This window comes from Nicotiana tomentosiformis, chromosome 6 (genome assembly GCF_000390325.3).
Source record: "Nicotiana tomentosiformis chromosome 6, ASM39032v3, whole genome shotgun sequence".
Lineage (NCBI taxonomy): Eukaryota > Viridiplantae > Streptophyta > Magnoliopsida > Solanales > Solanaceae > Nicotiana > Nicotiana tomentosiformis.
This window is the reverse complement of record NC_090817.1, coordinates 135577709-135603150: the sequence shown is the minus strand read 5'-3', so window position 1 is coordinate 135603150 and position 25442 is coordinate 135577709. Positions and strand designations below refer to the sequence as shown.

Sequence of the window (25442 nt, the reverse complement as noted above, 5' to 3'; positions counted from 1 at the left end):
GTTCCTTAATTTCGGCTTTGAAAGATTCAAAGGAGAAGACTAGAAGAGGCTGAAAAGTTGTGCTAGGAAGAAAACAGTATGATCTTAGGGCCTCCATATGTGAAAAATTAGTTTTGTTTTTCCTTTTTCATATTTTGGCTGGCATGCAAATGAGTGCAGGAAGAGCATTTATGCTTCATATGTTGGGTTAGCAGATATCAAGGTTGCTCAGTTAGTGCGGTTTATGATATGATAAATTTGAAAACATGCTCAAATTGAGCTTTTTACCTCTCTGCAGTTGGTATAGTGTTTCAGCTCTACTTATCTAGGAGCCTTAGTTAAGTTTGTTTTGTGATGACTCTGAATAATGAGTTATGCTCATATATATATGTTGGTGCTGAAACAGTTTGTGAATCTACAAAGATGCATTTGGTTTTCCTTTATGGGACTCTGGTTTTCCTAGAATGTCTCATATTTTTCCTTCCTTTTGTTTTTTGGGGTAACAACCCTCTTCTATAATTTTAAGGCTGACAATTGAGCTAAAGTACTAACCGTACCTGACCTGGCCAAGAGTGCGGGTTGTGGACCGGCCTTGTCCAGTTCAAGCTCTTAAGGGGCTAGTTCGGGTAGAAATGACACCATGTAGCCGTTTTGAGCACCCCTATTTCGTTCAAAGTTTAGTCGGTTTTGACAAATTTCAAATTGTTCATGCTGCTTCTTCTTGGAGTCAACTTCACATGCACAGATGCACTAAATCTCACTTGATACATACACAGATGACAGATGCACTAAAACAATAACTGCTATGACATGTTTTCTACATGAAGTTTATGAGTTAACTATGATTAATCAATATGACTTCTTCAATTTATTACTTAACTTTGACAAACAACATAACTTGGTGTACGAACATGATGTTCTTTTTTTCATCTTATATATATAATTTTTTTATTTGCAGTAATGAGTGTGTGTTAAACTGGCATTTGGACATGGTAGCATATCATAATTTTGGTAATTCACAACCAATTGTTTGTTTTCAAGTTACTGTCTTTGTTGGTTTCTTTTTACCTTTTGGTTGACACCAGCGCAGCCTACTCCTTTTCCAAATTTATGGGCATCCAAGAGTTTCAATTAGCATTGTCCAAGACACTAGAGGTCATTCATTCATAACAAAAAGCTGTCACCTTTAGTTATAAGATGCACTCCAACCCTGTTAATTATTATTGCCAAAACTTATTCTTGCTGAGGCACTAATTGATCATTGAATTGCCTAGTAATGTAAAACAACTGATGACATCATGTTGGAACTTGGAAGGCTTGATCCAAATAATAGCATTCGATTTCAAAGATTGGATCAAGGTTTCTCCGAAAGAAAACACAAAACAATGGCTGCTGGATAAATATAGAAAGTACAAAAGGAACAGAAAATAGTCTGAGAATGACAACTAGATAGAGTCTGAAGTTGAAAATGGTGGCTAGATTGTCTTCCTTGTCGACCATAGAAGCTTATATCATCCCATGGCTGCCGGCTGAATCCAGCAATACTGCTTTGATTTGATCAGGATGAAAGTCTTGACCTTCTTTGCATTGCTGATATTACATAAAACAAAAATGACCATCAGAACAAGAATTCAGTTCCAGGACAAGTTTAAACTGGGCAAGGATAAGAAACCAATTATATGTCAAATCATGTACAGATCGTGCTATATTCTTTTTCTTGACTTGGTATTGGGAAAAAAAGGAGAAAACATGATTCCTGGATAGAGACGCTAACAGAGGTACACTCAATCAAGAAGGGCAGAGGACAGAATTCGCGGCATATATCCTGATCGTGGTGGAGCTCATTTCAGTGGCGACATAACATACCATGAGTAACTTGGAGTCTTGGACTGCTTTGTAAAAGGTTATATCTCAGTAGTTAGTTGATAATCAAATCGTATATCTGGAGTTATTGTTCAATAGAAATAAGTAAAATATGTTATCCTCTTTCTTATCCTCGTTGTTCCCATTTTAAAGGCTTAATATGGTTTTAGGTTCTACTCATTCCAGAAGGATATTCTTTTGTGCAGGGACTGATGGGTTCTTCAATTTTCTAGATACAAACTTTCGCTCACGTAAAGCATTTCCTAATACATGAGTCCCAACATTGTAAATTGAACAAAAATTGATTACCTCAGCTCTGAAGATATCTAAGGCGAATCCATTAAAGCAGCTGATAACAGCTTGTTGGATGTCCAGTCCAAGGTTGTCCAGAACTCTCATTGTTGAGAGTAAGAGGCCTGGTCTGCGGCTGCAGAACATATGGATATTCACGGCTCTTCCTTCTCTTGCTCTTACTTCAACCTAAAAGTACAACAAACTCCACATTACATCACCTTAAACCATACATGATGACTTAAGACTTCACCAGATATTGGCTAATGCCTTTTTTACCCTTGCAGGTTGTCCAGTTGGGCTAGACAGTGGGCTTGCGAATGAACTCGGGCAGAGTTCTTCTTTGATGTGGCCTGGAAAAGCTGGTGTAGTTGGTGTTAAAGGATAGTAGCTTGTTGTTTGGCTCAATGAAGAGCTAGAGGGAGTGGACTCCAGTTCATTATGCAGGTCATTGATTTTCTGCAAAAGCTCCTTTAGGTACTCGATTGCATCCCCTAAGATTGAAGCCCTGTCCATCTGTCAACATGCAAAATCACAATTCAATTCATGGAAATTCACCTTGCACTGGCACGTCATTAGCACAAATTGCAGCGAAGAAGAAGCTTTTGATATTCTGTAAGGTTAAAGTCAAGTCCAATGGTTCTCTGGAATTAAATCTCAATTTAGAAGCAAATGTTACTGGCAGGAAGTTAACTTTCAGCTCTAACCACCACTAGTTATGCATAATATACTTCACTTCATTTAGAATTTGCATGAGCATTCAAGGTATTTTACTTACTTCCTATATCTTGGCCCTACAGAAGATAACTTCCTATGTCTTGGTTTCTTATATTAAATTCAAGTATCATGTTGTTGCCAAACCAGAAATTTTGACACCCTAAAGCATGTATTTATGACCATTTACAGTAATACAAGTTCTTTGAGGTCACGGGTTGTCTACATCACACTACCTTGGGGTGCGGCTCTTCCCCGGACCCCGCGTGCACGCGAGATGCTTTGTACACCGGACTGCCCTTTTTTCAAGTACTTTGAGGAGTGGTGGGGTGGCAAACAGACTCCTCTCCCCCCCCCCCCCCCCCCGGCAAACCCCCACAACGGGGGAGGGGGATGAAGAAACAAATTAAAGCAGATATATAAAAGAGAGAGAGAGAGAAAAGACAATTTCATGTTACAGCAAGTTAGTAATGTCTATTCTCTCATGTGGTCCAAAACAGAAGATCCTTTTGAAAATCATTTCATATAGTTCATGTGAGTGAACTTAATGCAACTATCAAATAGCTTTAATTCAGAAGCCTTTTTGAACTATGCATAGCACAAAGTTACATACCTTAAGAAGAGTAAATGAAGAACACTCAAATTAGAAAAGAAGAATAACCGCGTATTGTTCAATTTCCCCTTTTCCTTTTTTGATTTCTTGGGAAAAGGAAGCTAAAGTCTGATGATTGTGAATAGCTAAAACATGTTAAAATCAAATAAGAATTCACGAGAAATTGATGCAAAAGAATTACTTACCTTACTAATCCTTGGTACAACAGACCTCAGCATGTAAAGCCTATCGTTTAGCTTCTTCCTACGTCGACGTTCAGCCATCAAATTCTTGGCTGGTGGTCCCTTTTTCTTCCCTTTCTGATCTCCACCAGTTACAGTGCTAGTTGCATTTGAGCTATTTCCACCATTTTTAACACTATCCTCCACCTTATTACTACAATTTTCTACAAACTCATCTGAATCATAATTCAATGTAAAACCATCAATGCTAACATCTTCAAGTTCATCCCCATTATCCCACTTCCTCTTCTTTCCATTCATTTCACCCTCTTCCTTCTCACCAATTTCACCTCCCAAATCCCCCAAACTGCCACTATTATTAGCTAAGTTCTTCCTAAGAGCAGCCCTTTTTTGGAAAAGAGTTGGTTGTGATCCAATTGAAGTAAAATTATCAAGTGGTTTTAACAACTTGGACCTATTGAGAAACAGAGAATTCTCATTAACAGAACCATCACTAAACCCCAGTGGACTAAACCCAGTGTTACTATTTTGGGGCAATTGTAGCAAATGGAATGATGGGAATTGCGTACAAGAACTCAAATTGGGGTTGCCCATTTGGTTTAAGGAGCTCAAATCTTGAAACCCACCAGTAAAAATCCCACCTTTACTCAAACCACCCAAAGCTTGACTATCAAGAAATCCATTTTCACAACCCAAATTGAAACCACTGTCCAAAGGGTTGTTAGATAAAGCAGTTAGCATTGGAGATATGGCTTTTTGGGCTAAGAAATAATGTACCTGAGAAGGGTCAAGATTGTTGAAAACATGAGAAGCTGAAGATGAAGATGAGGAATCTACTGGCTGTAGAAGCAAGTTACTGTTTTCAGCTTCAGTGAAATCTTGGGTAGTGAAAGAAATATTAGTATTGTTTTGCATGTTGCTGTGATTGTTACTGGACATAAACCAGTCTACATCTGCTACACCATCTAGCATTGATTTAAATGTAGAAAGTGCACTCATTTCCATATCATCTTTGTTTTGAGTCCAAGAAGCAGTTCCTCCTTCTTCTTCTTCTTTGCCTTCCATATTCCAAACCATACTGTTTACTCTTGAGAGCATTTTTTGGTTAGCTTCAGTGGACAGTCTTAAAAATAAAAAAAAAACTGAGCTGAATTAGAAGAAAGTGGGGTGGGTGGGCTGGGGGGTGGGGTGGGCTGGATTAAAGAATCAAAGATTGTGAGGGAGTTAAAGGGATGCAGAAACTAAGGGAGGCAAAGGAGAAGAAAAACGTAGGCAGCAGAGGTGAAAGGGAAATGGCTTTTTCGGAGTTGTCTTTATTTGAGGCAACTGACAGTTATAGCTTCGAGTTACATTTTCTCACACACACACACACACACATATATATATATATATATATATATATATATATATATATATATATATATATATATTCACTTGGTATCACTTATTTTGTATTGGGACCGACTAAATTAAGATTCAAAAATCTCATATTGAGGATTAACGTGTTCCTTAACAAAAATAAATTCATATTCACAGCTCGAATGGAGATTTGTGGTTAAAGATGAAAGAGAATTTACTATTCTACCACAATTCTTGTTGGCAAAGGCCGTAATAAATACTATTTGTGATTTGTGGCCTAGAATTAAAAAGAGGTTGCTGTTTTTAATTGGTTTTGGCATAATTTGACTAGAACAATTTTTAAAAAAAAAGTTTTTAAGATTATATATCTTGATATTTGTGTGATTAATATTTTTGAAACTTGTAATTTTTCTAAATATATTATAAAAACTTCTCATTTGTGATTTTAAACATGCTATAAAAGCTACAACTTGTATTGTTTTTTTTAAAACGAACTAGTCAGAAATAATGTCAAATAAATTTAAATAGAGTAGGTATCTTATTACAAATTTTTTTGTATATAATCAGAAATCTTTAGCTGTTGAAATTATTTTATTTGGTTAATTACATAACGCAAAAATAAGAAATTTGTTACGACCAATTTAACTTGATAGTGTGTATAAATTTTATCACGATTAATTTATTATTTTATTAGTAACAATTATCATGACATTAGAAATTAAGGTGGTGGTTTTGTCTTAATGATGGAATCAGCACAGCGATTATGTAAAAGAGATTTTCCTGTTTTTTCTGTTTTCTTGTAATCTGTGATCATTGATCAGTACACAAACTAATCATTAACAAACTGCCAAATCTCTTCAATGTGGAAATGGACTCAAAACTTGATAAATACTCCATCCGTTCACTTTTACTTAGCACATTTTGACTTTTCACGCTTCTTAAGAAATAATAAATGAAGTGTATAATTTACCATGATACTCATATTAATGCATATTTTGTTGGATTTGAGAAAATGATTTGAAATGAGTAATAAATACTGTGGGTATAACATAATTTTTTGTTTGGTCATTCTCTTGATATGCGTAAAGTGACAAGTAAAAATAAAAATTTATTTTTAGTATACATGCCAAGTAAAAGTGAACGGAGGGAGTATAACAAAAAAAATAAATGCATAGGAGTATGTGTTTATACCATTCAAGATAGGGAAAAACTAAACAAGAAGAATGCTGAGATGATTAGACACTTGAAGTTAAAGGAGTCTTTCTGTAGGCAAAAATCTGGTTTGAGATGGGCTGCCGAGGGTTTCAACACCAAGTTTTTTCATTCCTCTGTCAATAGGAGGAGGAGGAAACTTCTGCTACACAGAATTCAAAAAGGTGATGGATCTTGGGCAATTGGGGAGGAGGAAATTGCTACAAAAGCCACAGAATTCTATCAAAACCTTTTCAAGAAGGCCGATCAGAATATAAACCAAACATTATTCAATACTATCCCTAAATTGATTGAAGAGTCGGATAACAAGGCCCTGATTGCTTTACCTACTGAGGAGGAAATTAAAGAAGTGATTTTTTCTATGTATGTTGATTCATCTCCAGGACCTGATGGCTTCTCTGCTAAGTTCTACCAAACATGTTGGGGTATTATCAAAGGGGACCTTGTTAGGATGATTAGAGATTTTTTCTCTGGGGATTCCATTCCTAAATCTATCACCCATGCAGGTCTTGTTCTCCTTCCTAAGATTGATAATCCCAAAACTATGTCTGATCTTAGGCCTATTAGTTTAGGAAATGTGTCTTGTAAGATTATTTCTAAGCTTCTAAATAGCAGACTTTCTCCGTTGCTGCCTAAGCTCATCTCTTCTAATCAGTTTGGTTTTATAAAGGGTAGGTCTATTAGTGAAAATATTATGTTAGCTCAGAAGCTTGTTCATAATATCTCCAAATCTAATCTGGAGGGGGGGAGGGGGGAATGCGGTCTTTAAATTAGATATGTCGAAAGCTTATGATAGGGTGTCATGGGAATTTTTATGTCTTTCTCTTAGAGCTATGGGATTCGGGGAGGGGTGGATAGATATGATATGGATATTGGTATCAAATATCTGGTACTCAATCAACATAAACGGAACTAGGTCAGATTTTTTTAACTCATCTAGAGGGCTTAGACAGGGTGACCCCCTGTGTCCCTCTTTGTTTGTTATTTGTGCCGAGCGTTTGTCAAGATTGATGAATAAGTTACTTGAAAATGCTGATTTCAGGCCTTATACTGTTGACAAGCATAGTCCAATGATAACACACCTCTCATATGCTGATGATACCATTCTCTTCACATCTAGAAATTTGGAATCTATTAGATTGATGATGCTCAACTTGAAGATTTATGAGGAGACATCTGGACAACTCATAAATAAGGAGAAATCTTCTTTTCTGGTTGCTCCAAAGGCATCACAAAATTTCATAGAGGAGATTAAGATGATGACAGGTTTTCAATATAAATAGTTTCCTATGACATATTTGGGGGAACCAATTTATGTAGGAAGGAATAAAGTGTGTTACTTCAATAATATGATTACCAAAGTGACCAATAGAGTGCATGGATGGAACAATAAACTTATATCTGCTGGAGAAAAAGCTATTTTGGTCAAATCAGTATTGTATTCTCTCTCTATGCACATCATGGTTGCAGTAGACCCTCCTAAGACCACACTCAATCACATTGAAAAGGTGATTAGTAACTTTTTCTGGGGAGAGTTTGAAGGCAGACCAAAGCACCATTGGTTTTCATGGAAGTCATTATGCTACTCACAAGAAGAAGGTGGTGCTGGATTTAGATCTATACATGACATTTGTCTCACTTTTGCTGCTAAAAATTGGTGGGGATTGAGAACACAACAATCTTTGTGGAGAGAGTATATTGAGGCAAAGTACTGTAAAAAGATACATCCCGTGGCTAAGAAGTAGAGGCACGGGCAGTCTCACATATGAAGGAGACTTATGGAGATTAAACATGTGGTGGAACCCCTTATCCTTTGGAAGCCCAATGCAGCAGAATACTCTTTTTGGAGGGATGATTGGTCTGGACTGGGACCACTAGCTAATTTTGTGGTTCAAGGACCCAAGCCAGGTAAAATGCAGTTAAAACAGGTCTATGATGGTGAGACATGGAACTTTCAGGAGGTTCGACAAGTTCTACCAAATCACATTTTGGAGCAGACTAAGAAAGTCCCAATTGGTGGAGATAACAAACTATATAGGCCTATTTGGAAACTATCCAATGATGATAAATTCTCTTGTAAAACTACTTTTTATGCGTTGAGACAAACTGGAATCTCTTCCATGTCCTCACAAAGAATATGGCATAAAAAACTCCCCTTTAAGGTATCCTTCTTCATGATGAGGCTTCTGAGAGGGAGATTACCAACTGATGAAGTAATAAGAAGATCCGGCATTCAAGGACCTTCTAAATGCTATTGTTGTAGAGATGCACAAGAAGACTATATTGCTCAAATCTTTTTATCAAGCTGTAAAGCTCAATATGTATGGAAATATTTCAGTCAGAGCGTAGGTATCACTATCTCAAGCAACTTAAAACAGACATTGATGAAATGGTGGTTCATTAAGCCTTTGAATGAGGTGCACAGTTTTGTTCTCTAATGTGTTCCTTCAATTATCTGTTGGGAGTTATGAAAATAAAGGTGTGCAGCTAAATATGAAGGTTCATATGCTTCTGTACAAAGCTTGCTAGATCAAGTGCAATCACTGATAATCATGTTTCTTAAAGTTCACTACAAGGGAATCAAATGGCAAGACGACTGGGCTGGAATTTGCAGGTTCCTCGAATGTTTTAAACCTCCAATGAAAGCTCTCAAGGTGATGTGGTCACTTCCTCCTTCAGGTAGACTAAAGCTTAATACGGATGTGAGTAGTAATGTTATGAAAAGAGTGGCCGGTATTGCAGATATTGTTAGGGATAGCAGTGGAAAGCTTGTCATGGCATATGCCAAGGCTCTTCACTTCTGCACTAACAATACGACTGAAACACAAGCTGCACTTTTTGGGATTGCTTTCAATAGGATTCACAATGTAATTCTAGAAATTGACTCTTTATTGATTGTTAATATGCTTAATGGATCTTCTTCAACTTTTTGGGAGATTCATGATGATATTTTAAAGATGAAAAAGATTATTCAGAGTCATCGAATTGAAGTCCAACATTGCTATAGAGAAGGAAATTCAGTGGCAGACACACTATCAAACTATGGTGCTACATTGGATATTCTACCTATTGCTACTATCTTCCTCAATGTCCAAGATCTACCTAGGGAGACTGTTGGGGTATATCAAATGGATAGGAGGCAAATGCCTTCCTTTAGATTCAAGAGATCAAAAGTAAAAATCATAAAAGCTACTAACATGAAAATAAACTACTAACATAAACAAAATAAAAGTAAACAAATAAAGAATCTAATGAAAGTAATAACTACTAAAGATAGATAAAATGAAACAGAATCATCCAATTATTATATTCCAAAGTATCCAAATGTATCCAATGTATCAAATAAGCTTTACCCCTCCCGCTAGATGGAGTAGGATATAATCGTATATATGTTGTGTTTTCATAGCAACACATGTATATGGAAGACTCACTTCCTGCAATCATAGTAGTACTACCTTTTTTGGCGTTAACTTATATTGGATTGGGCATGTCCAATCCTTTCTTTCTAATTCACTGAGGAACATAGGCATTTGGTTCCATTTGTTGTATGTTTCTCATTTTGATTTATTAATCTACAGGTAGGGGTCTGCCGAACCCCCACCAAAATGGTGGTCTTTTAATAAATAAAAAAACAAAACAGTTCATTAATATATTATTCTCATATTATTTGATCATTTAACCAATAATAAATTGATATAGTTTAAGGTAAATGTGGTAAAGTTTTGACCCTGCACCTTAACTTCTTTAAATAATCTCCTTTTTAGTCCTCCCTTTCCCCAATATTGCTTACTCTCCTTTTAGTAGTTTTTCAAATTGTTCGAAAACTTTAATTTTTCAAATTCTTTTGAAAGAAAGGTTATTTCCCCCCAAAAGCTGTCAAACAAACACAACTTCAAAACTTGAGAGAACTTTGGTCAAAAAAATTCTCGCCTTATTTTAAGCTTCCCTTTGGCCATAGATTTTGGCTTCATTGTTTCAAAAAAAATTGAAAATATTATTTCTTTATGAAATATGATCATGTTTTGAGAAAAAAAACTTCAAAAAATTTTCAAGTTCCCAAAAATTAGTTTATGACAGTTTTTGGGTGAAAGTTTTTCTTCCACTCACAAAACTTCAAATAAAATGCATGTCCAAATACAATTTTAATTTTCAAAAATTATTTTTCAACACAACTTCAAAAATTCTTTTTTCAAGTTTCATTCAGATCTATGTCCAATCACTAGCTAAATATTTTTTTTTTTAAAACATATCAACCGATGCATCAATGCAACAGTGCCAAAACTGCAGAGTCTGAAGTTAGGCTTTGCCAAATCATAAATTTGGATTTGAAGGTCTGAATCTTGAAACTTTAGATCAGCAATTTCAACTTTAGGCCTGGCAGTTCGATGTTGATTCTAAGACGATTAAACTTTAAAAATATTCCGTCCAACCGTTGATATCAAGATAAATATTTTGCATTTATTAGTTTGGTGTTTAAAAATGCGGATAGAATTTTTCATACTATATTTAAGGGGTCTTTTTTTTAATTTATTATTTCCTCCGTTCACTTTTACTTGTCACGTTTTGACTTATCACGCCTCTTAAGAAATAATAAATGAAGTATATAATTTACCATGATACTCATATCAATTGATGCATATTTTTAATGGTTTTGAGAAAATGATTTGAAATGAGTAGTTAATGTTGTGGGTATAACAGGAAAAAGAAAATTGTTTCTCTTGATATATTAAAAGTGACAAGTAAAAGTGAAAATTTATTTTTAGAATACTAAACAAGTAAAAGTGAACGGAGGGAAGTACTTACCTATCCGTCATGGAAATCGAATAATTTATAGGACAAGAAACAACAATTAATTGAAAAATATCGCAATTCACGAGGAAAGGGAAGAAATTGTAAAGACTGCTACTCTATGATCCTTCTACATAAATTATAAATAGCAGGAATTTCTGAATTCTGAAATGCAGCTCTTATTAATTGCCCCTCAAATTTCACTCTCTTCCCTATTATATGTATGGTTGTTTGAATTTTGTTTTGAAGAATTCATAAGTTTTGGTTATAAGTCAATTCCCTCCACAATAAGGTATAGTCCATTAAAATGAAAAACCAAAAGGCCAATTGTCATTGAACTATTTCTTTAAAAACTTACCCAAAAGTCACATTTCATTTGGAAACATGTAGTTTTGTAGTTTGTGTACTAATTTTATTTGTCGTTTGATTTAAATATTAAATGAATTATAATCCTAATCATCCTTTAAATATTAGGTCATTTTTTACTCGATCCTTTTATTTGACATTCAACGTACCAATCTTCTGTATGAGTCGATATTGTTCTATTCGAAATCCTTATCGATACCTCCCAAATCTCATAATGTTAAGAGTAAATTTAATTTATGACAAAAACACACACATAGAAAGAGTGTAGAAATAGGGCACGCTATCTACTTCACATATAAATGCGTAATGTTTTGTACACCGAATTCTCGTTTTTGCCCTAAAACCAAAGGTGACAAAATAAAAAAGTGGTGAGGAAGTGAAAGTGGACAAGTGTAAGTTGAGAGAGTGAAACAGTTGAGCAACCAAATCCAGAGAATAAAAAGGTGATAAATGAGCGTAGCTGGACTCAAATAGATTTTTGGGGACCCATCAGAATTTAAGTCTATAATTGAGAATTGGGTGCGGTAAAATTTATATGCCTCACGAGATTCTTGGCTCCTTTTAATTTTCCAAATGCCTAACTATGTTTTCTTCTTTTAATATATAGATAAAATAGGTTGGGTGGTGATATGAGTATGCTTAATAACTACATCATCAACTCTTATTTTAGACGAATTTACTTTGTATAAAATATTTTAGTACAAAAATAATAATTAATAGTAATATTTTCAGTAAGCAGTTTAGATTTAAATTGTTGAATCATGGATATAGGAACTCACATTTAATTCGATTCTAGTTTATATTAACTCTCAAAGTAGATATCTATTTTTGTAAAACAATTTTAACGTATTAAATTTACCTATTGAGCTAGATTTACCCGTCGTTTTCACTCAAGCTGATTTCCCCTGCTTTCTTATAATTTGAAATAAATTAATCTTCTTCGGGAATTTGATGCTGAAATTTTGATAGTTAAAAAATTAGCAGTAAATTTGACGGTATTAAATCACTATATATTTGTTACTTCCAAGTTCCACCAACATAAATACCGAATAACTCTGTTCATAAAAGTTATTGGATCATTTGTTCCATTCACATTCACTTCACACAATATCAAAGCAAGTCAAGCACCTTTTGTTCTTATTCGAACCAAATATTTCCCATATTCCTTTTTTTCCCTAAGACAAGACAATCACATATACTGACTGCCACCTAAAAGTTCGGTCTCTATTTGTTCTCATACAGATATTTTTCTGCAATTATGTCACATATTCTCATTGCCAAAATGTTTGCACGAGTTTACGTAATTAATCACGTATCACTAATTCACTACTCACAGAGGTAATATTTGAATTCGAATTTTGAAGTTATATAATAAACTACTACCAACAAATTTATTGCATGATTAGTACAATGATTCCATGATAATTACTGGAGCATTATATACTTATTAGATATTTATTACATTTTCTCTAATGTTTTTTATGCAGATCGTTTTTAACTATTACTCCATGATTTATAGTTGTACTTTAATATAATTATCAAATATGTATATTTTATTTTAAGAAAAATTGAAAAATCTTTATTTCACACAAAAAATTTAGTACTTTGACACTCATACTCCAAAAGCAGTGAAGTTTTCGGAGCATTTTTTTTATTTTGTTTTAATCCACTATTTTATTTACATCCTAACGAGCCAGCTGAAGGAAGGTCGCGTTGGTGCTGATTTCTATATCCTGCTTGTGGCGTCGGAAAGGAATAGCCGGAATAGAATTTGAATCCTGGGCTCCCACAATTTTCACCAACTATAGTCTATATTGACTAAAATTGTAGTTTTTGGAACGTTATTAACATGTAGATAATAAATATAGCTCTACGAATTAACATGCTCAAGTGCTTTTTGCATTTTTCTTCACCAGGCCAACATACCAAGGGTGGATCGCACCAATAAAATTGGGGTATTATCAATTTGGGCTCGCGCCAGAAACTAATTATATCTGGTAGCCGAAAAAGTATATAAAAATTGTATAATTTTTGTATATAACATATAGAATGTATATATATACAAAAAATATACAAATTTTATACATTTTTTCGGTTATTATTTTTATAGCGACTATACAACGTCATTTTTCCAATAAAATTTGGCATGCTAAGACATGAAATCGTTCTCTTCAACACTATTTTTATTATTCTGCCAAAGAGTTTTTTATTCCATTACAAAAAGGAAAACACATCTTATGACGAGACTCAATGCTGCATCCTCAAGGATCAACATAGGCAAATAGGTTTCAAAGTTGGTTCACACCCTTTTGGTGTCTTGCCTTTTCTATTGACTGTTGTAGCGGACTGCTATTATAGTGACATATGTGATTTCCAACTGCAAACAATGCAAACAAAATCAGATTATGATGAAATTGAAACAATAAAGCCATTTAATACAAATGTTTCACATAGGGAACAATCAAACAGCTCAAGATTCTTACACTTCTGAAGCTGACAAACTCTGGCTGAGATCGATAACAAAGGTACGGATTTCCATTGGGGCAAGCTCTACCACCAGCTTTGTAGGATCAACGGGCTTCCCTCTTGGCACGAGTGGCGAATCATTAGGAGCCTCTGCTTTCCACTTTAATCTTTTCTTCTCCATTTCCTCTCTTCCTTGGTTGGCAGATAAACTCATCTCTTTAATCTTGTTTATCTGGAACAAATTGTTTTAAGGAATATTAGTAGAATCAATTGAAACTTGTTTTCCTAATTACAGCCAAGAGCTAGGCTGTGGAGGCATGCCTACTGTTTTACCTTTTTCTTTGGGAACAATCTTTTCAATTCTACACTTGCAGTGGTGGATAGATCCTTATCTTCATCAACCTAGTAAAACATAGTAATAGTTTAAGATTCGGATTGGAAGCTTGGACTTGGAGCTATTAAGACAGAGAAAAATCAAACTACAATTTTGTAACAGCGAATGTCAATTGCCCAAGAAATGAATGGGGAAGAATCCCAAACTTAGGCACGTAAAGTCTGTGTGTGTGTGTGTGTGTGTGTGTGTGGGGGGGGGGGGGGGGGTTGTTTTTGGGGGGGAAGGGGAAGAGGAAGAGGTTTCCATATCGTCACAAGAAGAAATCCATGAACCTCGTATAAATGAACCAATCTGAGGAGGACTGTGTGATCTTGAAGCTCCTACATTTACCAAAGAAAAAGATAAATTGGTAGATAACAAATAAGAGTGCTACACACAGAAATTGCTTCCAAGGTAGCACTAAATAACACTTCAGATTGCCGTTAACTACCTGAAGGGTGATTATTGCAACATTATCAGGCAGACTGTAAGATGGATCTATCCCTGTAAAGGTTGGAACTTGTAATTTTGTAAATTTATCCCCATCCTGTAATTATGAAACATCAAATGAGATTACAGAGGAAGCTCATTGGCAACGACAAAATACTGGACTTTCCATAACCTGCTCACTAAAAGCTAAAAGCAATGGAGAATATATCTCCTGCCCAAATGACCTCCGCCACTTAGCTCCCTCCCCAACAGGATCAACCCTGATATAGTACTTGCCTTGGACCTGGGGAAATATGTTAACATGCTTAATGAGTCAACTGCAAATTTGATTTAACATACATAAAACTAAACATTAATTACAAAAGGGTTTCAGAGAACGAACTTATGGGGAAACATAGGATGGGGAGCATTCGAATTACTACCTACCCATGCTCCAAAAGACAAAAAAGAAGATAAAAGTCGGGGCTACCGACCCACGTCATAAAACAAACTTACTTTTTAGGAAAAAAGTAAAACAACTTAAAATGAGTAGCCACGTATAAAAAACGGATAGAAATTAGCAAACAATATGGTAATGGTATTGTATCAGAAAATGAAGCTAAAATTATATATATATATATATAATATGGTAATGGTATTGTATCAGAAAATGAAGCTAAAATTATATATATATATATATATATATATATATATATATATATATAGACACACACATATTTGAGAGTATAAAATCAAAGCAATAACATATATGAAGCCAAATTGAAATCTACAATATTCCAGGAGAGTTATTGCATTTTCCTTTACTCTCATACGGAGAAACTAGAAATTTAGTAGATATTTTGAAGACGTCTTTGAAAGTTTATTAGCTACTTATGCTAACATACAAAAGTTTACATCAATCCTCAATCTCTTAAACTTCATGCGCAGAAAATTGCATGCACCGTATAATAACTAAAGCAAATTGAGTTAATATCAATCCTCAATCTCTTAAACTTCATGCGCAGAAAATTGCATGCACCGTATAATAACTAAAGCAAATTAAAGCCACAAGCAAACTGGAGTATATTGTGATGGTAGACAGTGCTCACAGTCAAGCCCATGCATTTTCCAAGAGCACAAACGGTTTCATTCAGTGCTTCAGCAACACCTCTTCCATCATCATGGAGTAACCTCCTATAAAGAAGGAATGGACAAATAATTTACATTGAGATTCTGCTATTGGTAACTTCAAATACTGACGAGTTAACAGAAGAAAGATGCAAAGAGAAGAAGAGATAAACAAAGGTCGAAAAAATGAATAGAGCAAACCGGTGAAGCATTAGCTCCAATTGACCATCAACAAGGCTGGATCCACCTACAGATCTATCAACTAAAACTGAGAACTCGTTGCTGTTGTCTTTCAGGAACATTCCAAGATTGATCTGTAAGAGATAACCCAAAATAACATAATTAACATCACCAGTAGGTATTCTAGCACAGGTTATCCGATAAACAGGCTGCTTTACAATAAAGATTTGAGTTCTCTGAAAGAACTTTTTTGCAAAATAAAGAAATACATGTACATATAAGAAGTTCACAAAATTAGGAGGTGCAAAATTCCCAAGCAGCATTGTGGAACAAGGACAAAGTAGAACATATGGAAAGTCAAATGAATACGCACCCCGGCCCCACCTTCAACCAAAGAAAGAGGAACTTCTGCACTACTTCAGATTTCGAAATGGTTTGCCACAAATATTTTTTAAAATTTTCCATAGGCAAGTTTAGCTCATTATCTGGATTAAATAAATAGTAGATTCAAATTTTGACATGATACTTTAATATCATAAACAAATGCAATCATAGATCAATTTTTCAAGGAAAAGAACATTTAGAAAATTTTGAAGTCTACTAACATACAGGATAATAATTTCCAGCAGCAGGCTGGTTCACTTGAAGATCCCAATCAGCTCTATAATCTCGAATCTGCAGATATAAATGGAAGCAAAAATGTCATTTTCTAGTGACGACTATTATGCTAGAGGGAGAAAATTCAACTCACCCTTTTGAGGAAATCACGTCCATTAGAATCAGTATAAAATGTTTTGTTGCTTTTGATGTCAGTTTGAATATGAGTCACCAGCTCTTTCCCAATTCCATTGTCAATAGGTATGGGGCCAACCTGAATTCAGGAATGCTTAATCACTGGAGCTTTGAAAGCTTTGCAATTCCAAGAATTTTAGATATCTTATCCCGACCAGTAACAGAGATGATGCAGGTGAAGCAAAAATAAGATTTAACTTACAGTGAACTCAACTTCAACGTGCTCCTTTTCCTTGTACACTCTAGTGATCTGCTCATTTACATGTTAAATCTGTGTGAGCAACATGATTAAGTTGTTCTCAAATGGTTTGACTATCATGAAAATATATATATTGTTCACTTGACCAGATAAATTTCATATTTTCCAAGTAGAATATCCAGAGACGGGCACAGATAGAGATAGGAAATATTGTCACCCAATGCTCCTAGACATTCAATGGGATCGCATCCAGAATACATTTGTATTAGTTTCTACCATTCGTATAATATAGTTACTTCATGTATACTTTTAAAGGGCTCAATGCATCACTGGTCGTCGTTGTTCTTACATTGTAATTTTGCTGTGAATAGGACACAGAGAACAATATAGTGATAAGTTTGTAAAAATTCTTCGATATTAATTAATGTAATAACCTGATATATCCATGAACTAATATTTTGATGAACTTCATCAAGCAGTGGACCTTGTAGAATGGTAACTGGAACCTGATCAAGCATAAACAGCTTTTAGTTAATTTTATATTGCGCATTCGATGCTTTAAAGGGCCCTGCTTACCTTTTTTTCAGAGTTGATGGGGAATGAACCATTTGGGCGAAATACATATGCTCCAGAAGCCTTGAAAATTCAGAATAAACGTTTTAGTATATGTGCGCGTCAAATGAGAAAATAAGAACAGTACTGAATCATCAGATTCTACAACCTGAAGGTCTTTCCAAGCATCCTTGCTTCCATCATCTGCGGAATAATAACTGAATGATTGCTCCAGAGAGCTTCTAACCTTCATTCACAATATAAAAAAATAAGTGAAATATAGATATTCCAATCAGCTGCTCACAACTAGAAGCCAGAAGCCCGCAGCTAACAAAGCTATATAATTCTACTGACATCAAAAGTTTTATCGTGTGAATGTCCAGATCTACATTGCTGGTTATTATAGAGAAACGGAAGAAGTTTAAAACAAACAGATAACGGCCATTTGAAATAGGACAAGCATATAGTGGTTGGCGAACTGAATTACCTGGTTTCTCTGGTTAAAATATTGAGTGAACTTCCCTCCATTTGCAGAATATAACACTTTCAAGTTCCCCGGCCCCACTTCTACAGCATCACTTTGACTTCCATCAGTTCTGTGGAACGTCTGCGGTATTGAAGCAGCGACTGCATGTGTAATGTGTACAAGAAGAGATTTATTTGTCAAGCCTCTGAACAATTGGAGACAATTACAATCATCCGTTTGCATGTAATTTTTGTGATATGCCAATCAGATGCTGAAGAACTGGAAGCTATTAAGACACCAGCTTGCATTTTAACTTTCATGATACACCAATCAGATGTCTAACCTGCTCGTTTACCACTTGTTACAACATAGGAGTTAAAGCCCAAAGGTGGAACGGTAGCTCTAAACGCAAGCCAATATTTGGGGCTTGAAGTAGGGGATTCACCAGCATATGCTGTAGCATAATAGTTCCTTATTGCTATTGAAGCTTTGACTATTGGCATAAGCTGTGATTCAATTTCTTTTCCAGTGGAATCCTGAACGATGACATTTTCATTGACAACCTGGTCCAATAGTTTAGGTAAAGGATGAGCAGAGATGTCAGTGATAAATGATAAGTTATCCATTGTATGCATAAATGTTGCCAAAAGTGGCAAATAACTAGGACTATCATCTATACACACCTGCACCCAAAAAGAGGAGAGGGTAATTCTGTGCCTAAATAGTTGTATCAATTTTTTCTTTCTAGTTTACTACTTGTACTTCAAATATATTTTTCTTATAAATTCTTCTTTTCATTTGGAAAAACAAGAAAAATTTCATATCACTGAAGCAAGAAACCAGGAGAAATGAAGTGCTGGGCTTAGCCTGATTATTCTTCTAAGATTTTCACCATTCATTTTTAAAAAAATCTACTCTTTTGGTACAACATGACTTCATAAGAATCTACAAATAAGCCCCTTTGGAGTTTTGCTTTGGCCCCTTTAAAAGATTAATCCCCAAGTTTACACTAGTCTCAACTCCGACACCTTTTTTGGGGCTAATTTCATCTCAGTCAACATGTTACTAAACATCATTCTAGGAGATTGATGAGTCTATGCCACAAACTGATGCCATTTTCCACATATGTATTGATAACCCTGATACTTAACATATATATATATACTTGTTGCATCATTTGGTCAGATGGGTAAACTGACGCTGATTAAGTATATGCTTTTGTGCATGAGTTGAGAGTGCATGGTGAACGATTGCGATCTAAAGAACTCTTAAATACTGCCATATACCTACTGCTGCTGCTCAATAGTTAAATGAGAGGATATATTTTTGTGCAGAAAGACTGAGAATCAAAGCAGCAGATAAATTGTTTAAAATGCATAACCTGGGAAAGAAAAAGATCAAATTACTCACAGGGATTCTGATAACATCTGTTCTTTTCCACCCAAGAGCATTGTACACGACAACCACCTACATAAGTGAAAATTGATGATTTGAAAAACTGCCCTTTACTAATGTAGGGCTTTAGGTAGTGTTCCTCACTTCCCACCACACAGAAATTTATGTGAAAATTTTCAAAACTCGAAAGTATGAAAAGCTATAGGAAATCAACTACTCACTAATTTTTTGCCAGGAGCAAGATCAGCTTCTGATGGGGGGCAATAACTTATATTCAGCAGTGGGCACTGGAAGAATAGAAGCAACAAAAAGAGTTAATTATGATATAATAAATATTAAAACACCAAAACTGCTTGCTTTAGTATCAGTTCTGCAGCATATGCATAGTATCTCGGAGCCAATCCAGGACACCAACTTGCATGTACATGAATGAATTCCAACATCAGATGCGATAATGTATTCAACTGTAGTTGGATAGGATTACTAGGGGGAAAACATGTGGGTATAGCTTCATTATATTTTTCATGAATTTGACTAGTAAAACCCTTAGCCAACCCCGAGGTAAAAGGCAACATAGAATAGATTTTGACTAGTTAGATCTCCTATTTATTGTTGATGTAAAGGAAAAATTGTTTTACTAGGTGCACTCAATGCCCAGGAAGTAAAAAAACAGAAAGCACCATATGTTTATGTAGCAACGCATATCCTACTGGAAAATGACTTTCAGACAAGCTTATTCACTGCTACAGTAACATTCATACATATATAATTAGGTATATGTCTCTTGAATATTGGCCAAATATTTTAAATAGTCGAATTTGTGGAAGCTCAAACAACTGAAAAAACCGAAAGAGTACTCCCCATCCATTTCCATTTACCGACTTTAACCTGAATGGAGATTACGGGTAAAATGTTTTGACAAATTACTATATTGAGAATATTAGAAGATTTTTAAAATTACTACTTTCAGGGGGGAAAAAGAAGAAGATAAAATTTGGTTTTATAGATGTCAAATCAAATTTGAGGTAATATAAATTAGTATTCGTTTATATTAGTTTGATTCGTCAGGAGAAACTTTTGCCCTTTTAGGGAAGTGGTTAACTTCTTGAACAGATTAAAATGGAGAGTAACGAAAATGGGACAGAGGGCATTGCAGAAAATCCTATAAAGACATGCACTATGAAGAATCAAGCAAGCCTATACTAAAGAAAGGGCTCCAAATGTTTGCCTGCTTGAAGTTTATGCTAGGATTCTTGCATCCAGATGCTGAAGCTGACTCCACCATACAAGCAAGTGAATTAGACACTAATTCCTCAGCCTGCGAGTAGTTTTGGGCAATTTTAATCATTTGAAATAGAATTTGAAGGAATACATAGCAAGCACAAGGTTTTCTTAGTAGTTTGGAGCAACCTCACCTGCTTATAACCTATGAATAGTCGTTTTGCATAATCATCAGCAACATGTTGCTTTGAAGTGCCACTGACAGCATCATGATGTTGAGCAATTGCTAGGGCATCAGCCAACAAATCAGTTGTTGGTCCTGTCTCACTTCTTCCTTTAAAGAGTTCCAATTGCCGTGCTGCCTATTACACAGCAGAACCAAGTAAGAATTACATATTCAAAATTCTTCAGATGGTGCAGCATCTTAATTTCAAGGAATAAGCAGAATGGCCTACCAAATAATATCCACTCATCATTCTAACATAAAGTTTCAGAGCAGGCCTACTTGTAAAGTATCCAGTCCAATAAGCATTAATACGGTCTGCATACCTGATAAAAAATACGCATCAAGCGCCCAAATACTGAGATTAAAATGACAATAAGTACAATGCTTATATAAAAAGACACTCACGGAAAATAGTCATCCGTCTTGAGAGGCCATGACTTATCCAAAGCATGTTTCGCATCAGTATAAATTGAAGGGGTAGAATATAAGGCATTGACACGACCATCCTGTGAGCATGTGCTAGTTGTCAGTTTGACCGAACAGTTAAGAGATATAGTACTTATATAAAAAAAAATTATCTCATAAACCTAGCATCACCAGAAATGTATGCCTTTCTTTTTCAGGCTATCTTACTGATTTCAGTCCTATGAGATATGCATATACAAGAAATGCCATGTTCCCCTACTGATAGTGTCTTCGTGTTTTGCTAACAAACATGCCAATTCTTGAATCTCAATCCTTAAAGAAACAATATGTTGGGCTAAACCAGCCCAAACATATTCTAACATGGTGTGATACTGTCCGCTTTGGGCCAAGCCCGAACAGTTTTTTCCAAAAGGTCTCGCACCATTAAGAGTAACCCTACACCTTATAAGCAACTTCCCAATCTTTTCAGCTACCAATGTGGGACTTTGGTCGCACACCCAACACAGTAGTTCTAGGATGTTCAACCAAAATGGTAGGAAAATACAGCGTACATAGTTGTATGTGATTTTTTGAATTCTGAATTACAGCAATGACAGTGGAAAACTAACTTGGTTCACGTAGTGAATGAGCTTGTCCATATTCCGGAACCATGTATGAGCATATTGGTACTTGAAATCAGTTCCCATGGTCCACATTATATGATTTGTGCGAGTAATATTAGCCTGCAAGGAAACAAGAAAAATATAAGTGTGTGGGATCTCCTTCGAGAGAGTCTAGAAACGAGGTTGGCATCAACAGTAATATTGCAATCTCCTTAAGTCTTTACTATGAACTTTTTCATTTGACAAATCTTTATTGAGATAGGAAGTCTGACACATATTCCATGTACAGTGCAACGAAAAATAATAAAAAGATAATAGACTCAAAACAGCCGATTACAAGTCAAGAAGCAATGTGGCTTGTATTTATGGTGGGTCTGAAATACCATAAGATGCATTAAGCATGTCATGGCATACAAAAACAACAGTATGGCATGTTTAACATCTCCCAGTCTTTAACTTCAATTCCCATTCCTACCCTCAACTTGGTTATTATCACAAAAGATAAAAGCAGACTGTTCACTAAAAGCAATTTGACACTCACGTGAGCTGAGAGTGGAACTTACTTGTGACAAAGCAGCAGCAACAAAATCATTAACCCGCTCTTGGACATTGTAGTCAAACAGGTTGACATCATCCTTCAGTAAATAAAGAAACTCATCATGTTGCATGTCCTCATGCAAAAGTTTAAAAGCCTACTGCCTTGCTCCTTCAAATTTACCTGAACAGGGGGCGAATCATCATTGACTTCAAAGTAAAATCTGCTGGGAGGTTCATAATTCTCAGGGAATGCACCAGCAAATATCTGATAGGAAATAAAGGTAACATCTTTATCGGAAAGGCAAAACAAAAGGTAACACTGATTAGCAAAACAAAATTTAGCGTGCAAGACATAAAAATGAGGGAATAACTATAAACATATATCACCACTCTTATAGACAAATTGGAAAAAGAAACCATACTTGTGTGGATGAACCAAGGCTTTTAGAACCACGCCAGATGACCTCAAGGCTCTTCTCAATTTTCCTCTTCGCTCTGTCTTGGTAGTCTATGCGTCCAAAGAAAAGAGAGTCGAATCCAACCTAAATCAGTAAAAAACACGAGATCAACATAATTGTTTAACTGTGATTGGATTTTAGTTACACCTTCTCGGCAGAATGTTGGATGATTTCTTATACTTCAAAGGCCAGCTCATTTTCAATGAACCAAGCAGGAAAAGTTACAACTAATCAAGCTTTCAATGGAAAACAGTAATGCAGATTGGCACCTCAGTTCCCAGAAGGTATGCCTGAACAGCGGAATGTCCAAAAGGGTCAATTTGCCAGCCAATTCTAGGAGTAACATTGAACTGTTCTTTGATGTATTTGTGCCCTAGAGTTGTCTGATCTATCATGTCAATGTAATGTGTCGCTGCCTCATCATGCATGCACCAACCCCCATTTCTGCATAAATAATAAAAAGACTATGATATGTAGATGCACTCCAATACAGAAAAAATAATCTACCGACTTTTCACACAAGACATCAAGATCATCTGGAGCACTAAGCAGCTTTAATCCATTGTAATATGATATATCTGGTTGATGTTTGCTTTAAAATATGTGCTTTAGCTTTTGTTATTATATACATGAACTCAAGTTGACCCGAGTTGACAAGCTGTCTGACTGTGCTCTGCATTCCAGGGCTCTGGTTCCTCCACCAACGCTGGAAAAAAGCCTACATTCCGATCCCAAGGAGTAAAAAAAAACAGTATCATCAGTATGTCCCAGATACAAACACACACACACACACACACACATTGAGAAGAAGGTGATAGTCAGGGCTTGCCTGTTCGACATAAATGAACTTCCGGTTTTTATCAGCCAATAATGCTGGAATCAATGAATCCAACACATTCTCAACACAAGCTCCCTGCAATATTATAACTCAAAACTCTTATAACCATAATAATCTTAAAACCAACGCGCACTCAAACTGTTGATTGTATCCATTGAAAATGATACATTTTTACACTATCAGTGCAATTTATCAGTTACTTACCATATTCTCAACTTACTAACTCACACCGCCTATTGAGGTAACCAATAATTGGCATTTAAATAACATGATAATAATGTAAACTTTATCAGCATATAAAAATATTATATATCACTAGAACGAAAAAAGAGGTACCTGAATTGAATTGTTGGAACCAACATAGTACTGATCGACAGTTTTCAACCAGCCAACATCATCATGAGTATGAGGAACTAAATGAACATTAAGTTTCCCTGGAACAATGTCCTGTGATGTATTGTAAACCATATACTTCGCTTCCACTGCCCACAACCCACAAACCATTAAAATCAAGAACCAACTTTCAAACTTTGCCATATTTTTCATTTCACAGCTGCTGAGAACAAAACGCCCAAGTCTTTATAAATAGCCTAAATTTGTCTGCAAACCAAATTGTGCTAAGATTAATTGGAAAAATAAAATAAAGGGTAGTTTTCAAGATTTTGTAAATTCTTCAGGAAGTCATGTTTTTTTTGCTAATGATTGTGGATTTGCATATGATGATGTTTCTTTGCTTAGGATTGACTTGGGTACGGACAAAGCTAAGTGTTAATAATGGATAGTGAAGGACCAACTCATTCAGTTTCAGTGTTTATCCATTCTAGTACTACGTCGTATTTGACATTAAGTTCTTTTTTCCTTTAAACTTTATTTCTCTTTTTGCAATTTTTATGGACAAAGAGAAAAGGCTAGGTCTTTCGTGCTGGATGCCATTGGAGCTGGTAAATGTAGATATCTTTCTTCTTTTAAAATTGATGTGATTTCAAAATTGTTAAACACAAGGTACCTGATTTTTGGTGAAAGATCTCTGCTTTATTTAAGAGTACTCCTTTATCTCGTAAAAAATAAAGCATTTATTTATTCTATCGGGTCCTTTTTTATTTGGTAAAAATTCTGACACATCCATTATAAGAGTTATTCATAACATTAATTCTTCTTATTTCTTTCTTAAATAAGTAATTAATGATTATATATTTTCTTGGACTGGCAAATATGGCGTTGAAAAAAAAATGCCTTCTTGATTTTTTAAAGTAACAAGTAATGAAGTAATTAATATAGAGGAAACTACATAAGCTACCTATTAAAATTAAAGTATTTACCCGTCTTTACCCAATGTTAAATATATTATGATATATATCTTTCTAACTAAAACTAATTACTAGTCTACCCATCCCCAATTTTGTTTGACCATCCAATAATCTTTTCTTCCCATTTTAAAGATCCACAATCATGTAAATACCAATATAAACCTCCATCGACGTTGCCAAGAGCACTACACCGTGATAATCTTCTTCTCAACTGATTATTAGTCATTATCACATAAATAATGGATGTAATTTCAAATATGAAAAAAAAATTAAAACTCTATATGAATGAGTTCAAAATGCCATATATGATTTTTCATAGTGTTTTACTGTTGAAATTCGTTAGTTATTGTTCTTTGATGTGTAATTTTTACCTTTGATACTGATTTTCGGAGATTTATTGTAAAAAAATAAAAATAAATCCACCATTAAAGGATCTTGAAGCTTGAAATTCATAACTTGGTTTGTTTGAATTTTTTATTA

General features: G+C 35.1%; 3 protein-coding genes across 3 annotated transcripts; 1 reads left to right on the top strand and 2 right to left on the bottom strand.

Annotated features, from left to right (window-relative positions):
* Positions 1–1280: 1280 nt before the first annotated feature.
* Positions 1281–5001, bottom strand: LOC104094829 (transcription factor ICE1-like). Its single transcript, XM_009600824.4, has 4 exons — positions 3646–5001; positions 2413–2649; positions 2152–2322; positions 1281–1569 (listed from the first exon to the last, which is right to left on the bottom strand). Exons 1-4 carry the CDS (start codon positions 4738–4740, stop codon positions 1486–1488), a joined length of 1587 nt encoding a protein of 528 aa, XP_009599119.1. The 5' UTR covers positions 4741–5001; the 3' UTR covers positions 1281–1485.
* Positions 5002–7991: 2990 nt separating this feature from the next.
* LOC108943784 (putative ribonuclease H protein At1g65750) lies at positions 7992–9428 on the top strand. Its single transcript, XM_018768191.1, has 2 exons — positions 7992–8605; positions 8693–9428. The coding sequence occupies exons 1-2, from the start codon at positions 7992–7994 to the stop codon at positions 9426–9428; spliced, it is 1350 nt and encodes a 449-aa protein (XP_018623707.1).
* A 4104-nt stretch (positions 9429–13532) lies between these two features.
* LOC104088447 (probable alpha-mannosidase At5g13980) lies at positions 13533–24439 on the bottom strand. Its single transcript, XM_009593121.4, has 30 exons — positions 23992–24439; positions 23647–23730; positions 23447–23535; positions 23087–23261; positions 22782–22901; positions 22541–22624; positions 22386–22457; positions 21829–21942; positions 21200–21300; positions 21024–21117; positions 20763–20930; positions 20576–20665; positions 19569–19634; positions 19363–19419; positions 18296–18515; positions 17974–18113; positions 17656–17733; positions 17511–17570; positions 17369–17440; positions 16938–16985; positions 16695–16814; positions 16553–16618; positions 15965–16077; positions 15745–15829; positions 14829–14939; positions 14658–14753; positions 14500–14547; positions 14167–14235; positions 13851–14065; positions 13533–13744 (listed from the first exon to the last, which is right to left on the bottom strand). The coding sequence occupies exons 1-30, from the start codon at positions 24199–24201 to the stop codon at positions 13720–13722; spliced, it is 3090 nt and encodes a 1029-aa protein (XP_009591416.1). The 5' UTR covers positions 24202–24439; the 3' UTR covers positions 13533–13719.
* Positions 24440–25442: the final 1003 nt, after the last annotated feature.

What these genes read in the sequence shown, in the direction of transcription:
- LOC104094829 (XM_009600824.4), bottom strand. Translation starts at nt 4,740, where the DNA reads ATGCTCTCAAGAGTAAACAGTATGGTTTGGAATATGGAAGGCAAAGAA. An exon ending in CAACTGGACAACCTGCAAGG is followed by an intron (nt 2,323 to 2,412) that starts GTAAAAAAGGCA and finishes TTGTACTTTTAG; the next exon opens with GTTGAAGTAAGAGCAAGAGA. An exon ending in TAGATATCTTCAGAGCTGAG is followed by an intron (nt 1,570 to 2,151) that starts GTAATCAATTTT and finishes ATGTAATATCAG; the next exon opens with CAATGCAAAGAAGGTCAAGA.
- LOC108943784 (XM_018768191.1), top strand. Translation starts at nt 7,992, where the DNA reads ATGGAGATTAAACATGTGGTGGAACCCCTTATCCTTTGGAAGCCCAAT. An exon ending in AAACAGACATTGATGAAATG is followed by an intron (nt 8,606 to 8,692) that starts GTGGTTCATTAA and finishes ATGAAAATAAAG; the next exon opens with GTGTGCAGCTAAATATGAAG.
- LOC104088447 (XM_009593121.4), bottom strand. Translation starts at nt 24,201, where the DNA reads ATGAAAAATATGGCAAAGTTTGAAAGTTGGTTCTTGATTTTAATGGTT. An exon ending in TTGCTGCTGCTTTGTCACAA is followed by an intron (nt 21,943 to 22,385) that starts GTAAGTTCCACT and finishes GTTTCCTTGCAG; the next exon opens with GCTAATATTACTCGCACAAA. An exon ending in CCATCAACTCTGAAAAAAAG is followed by an intron (nt 17,441 to 17,510) that starts GTAAGCAGGGCC and finishes ATGCTTGATCAG; the next exon opens with GTTCCAGTTACCATTCTACA.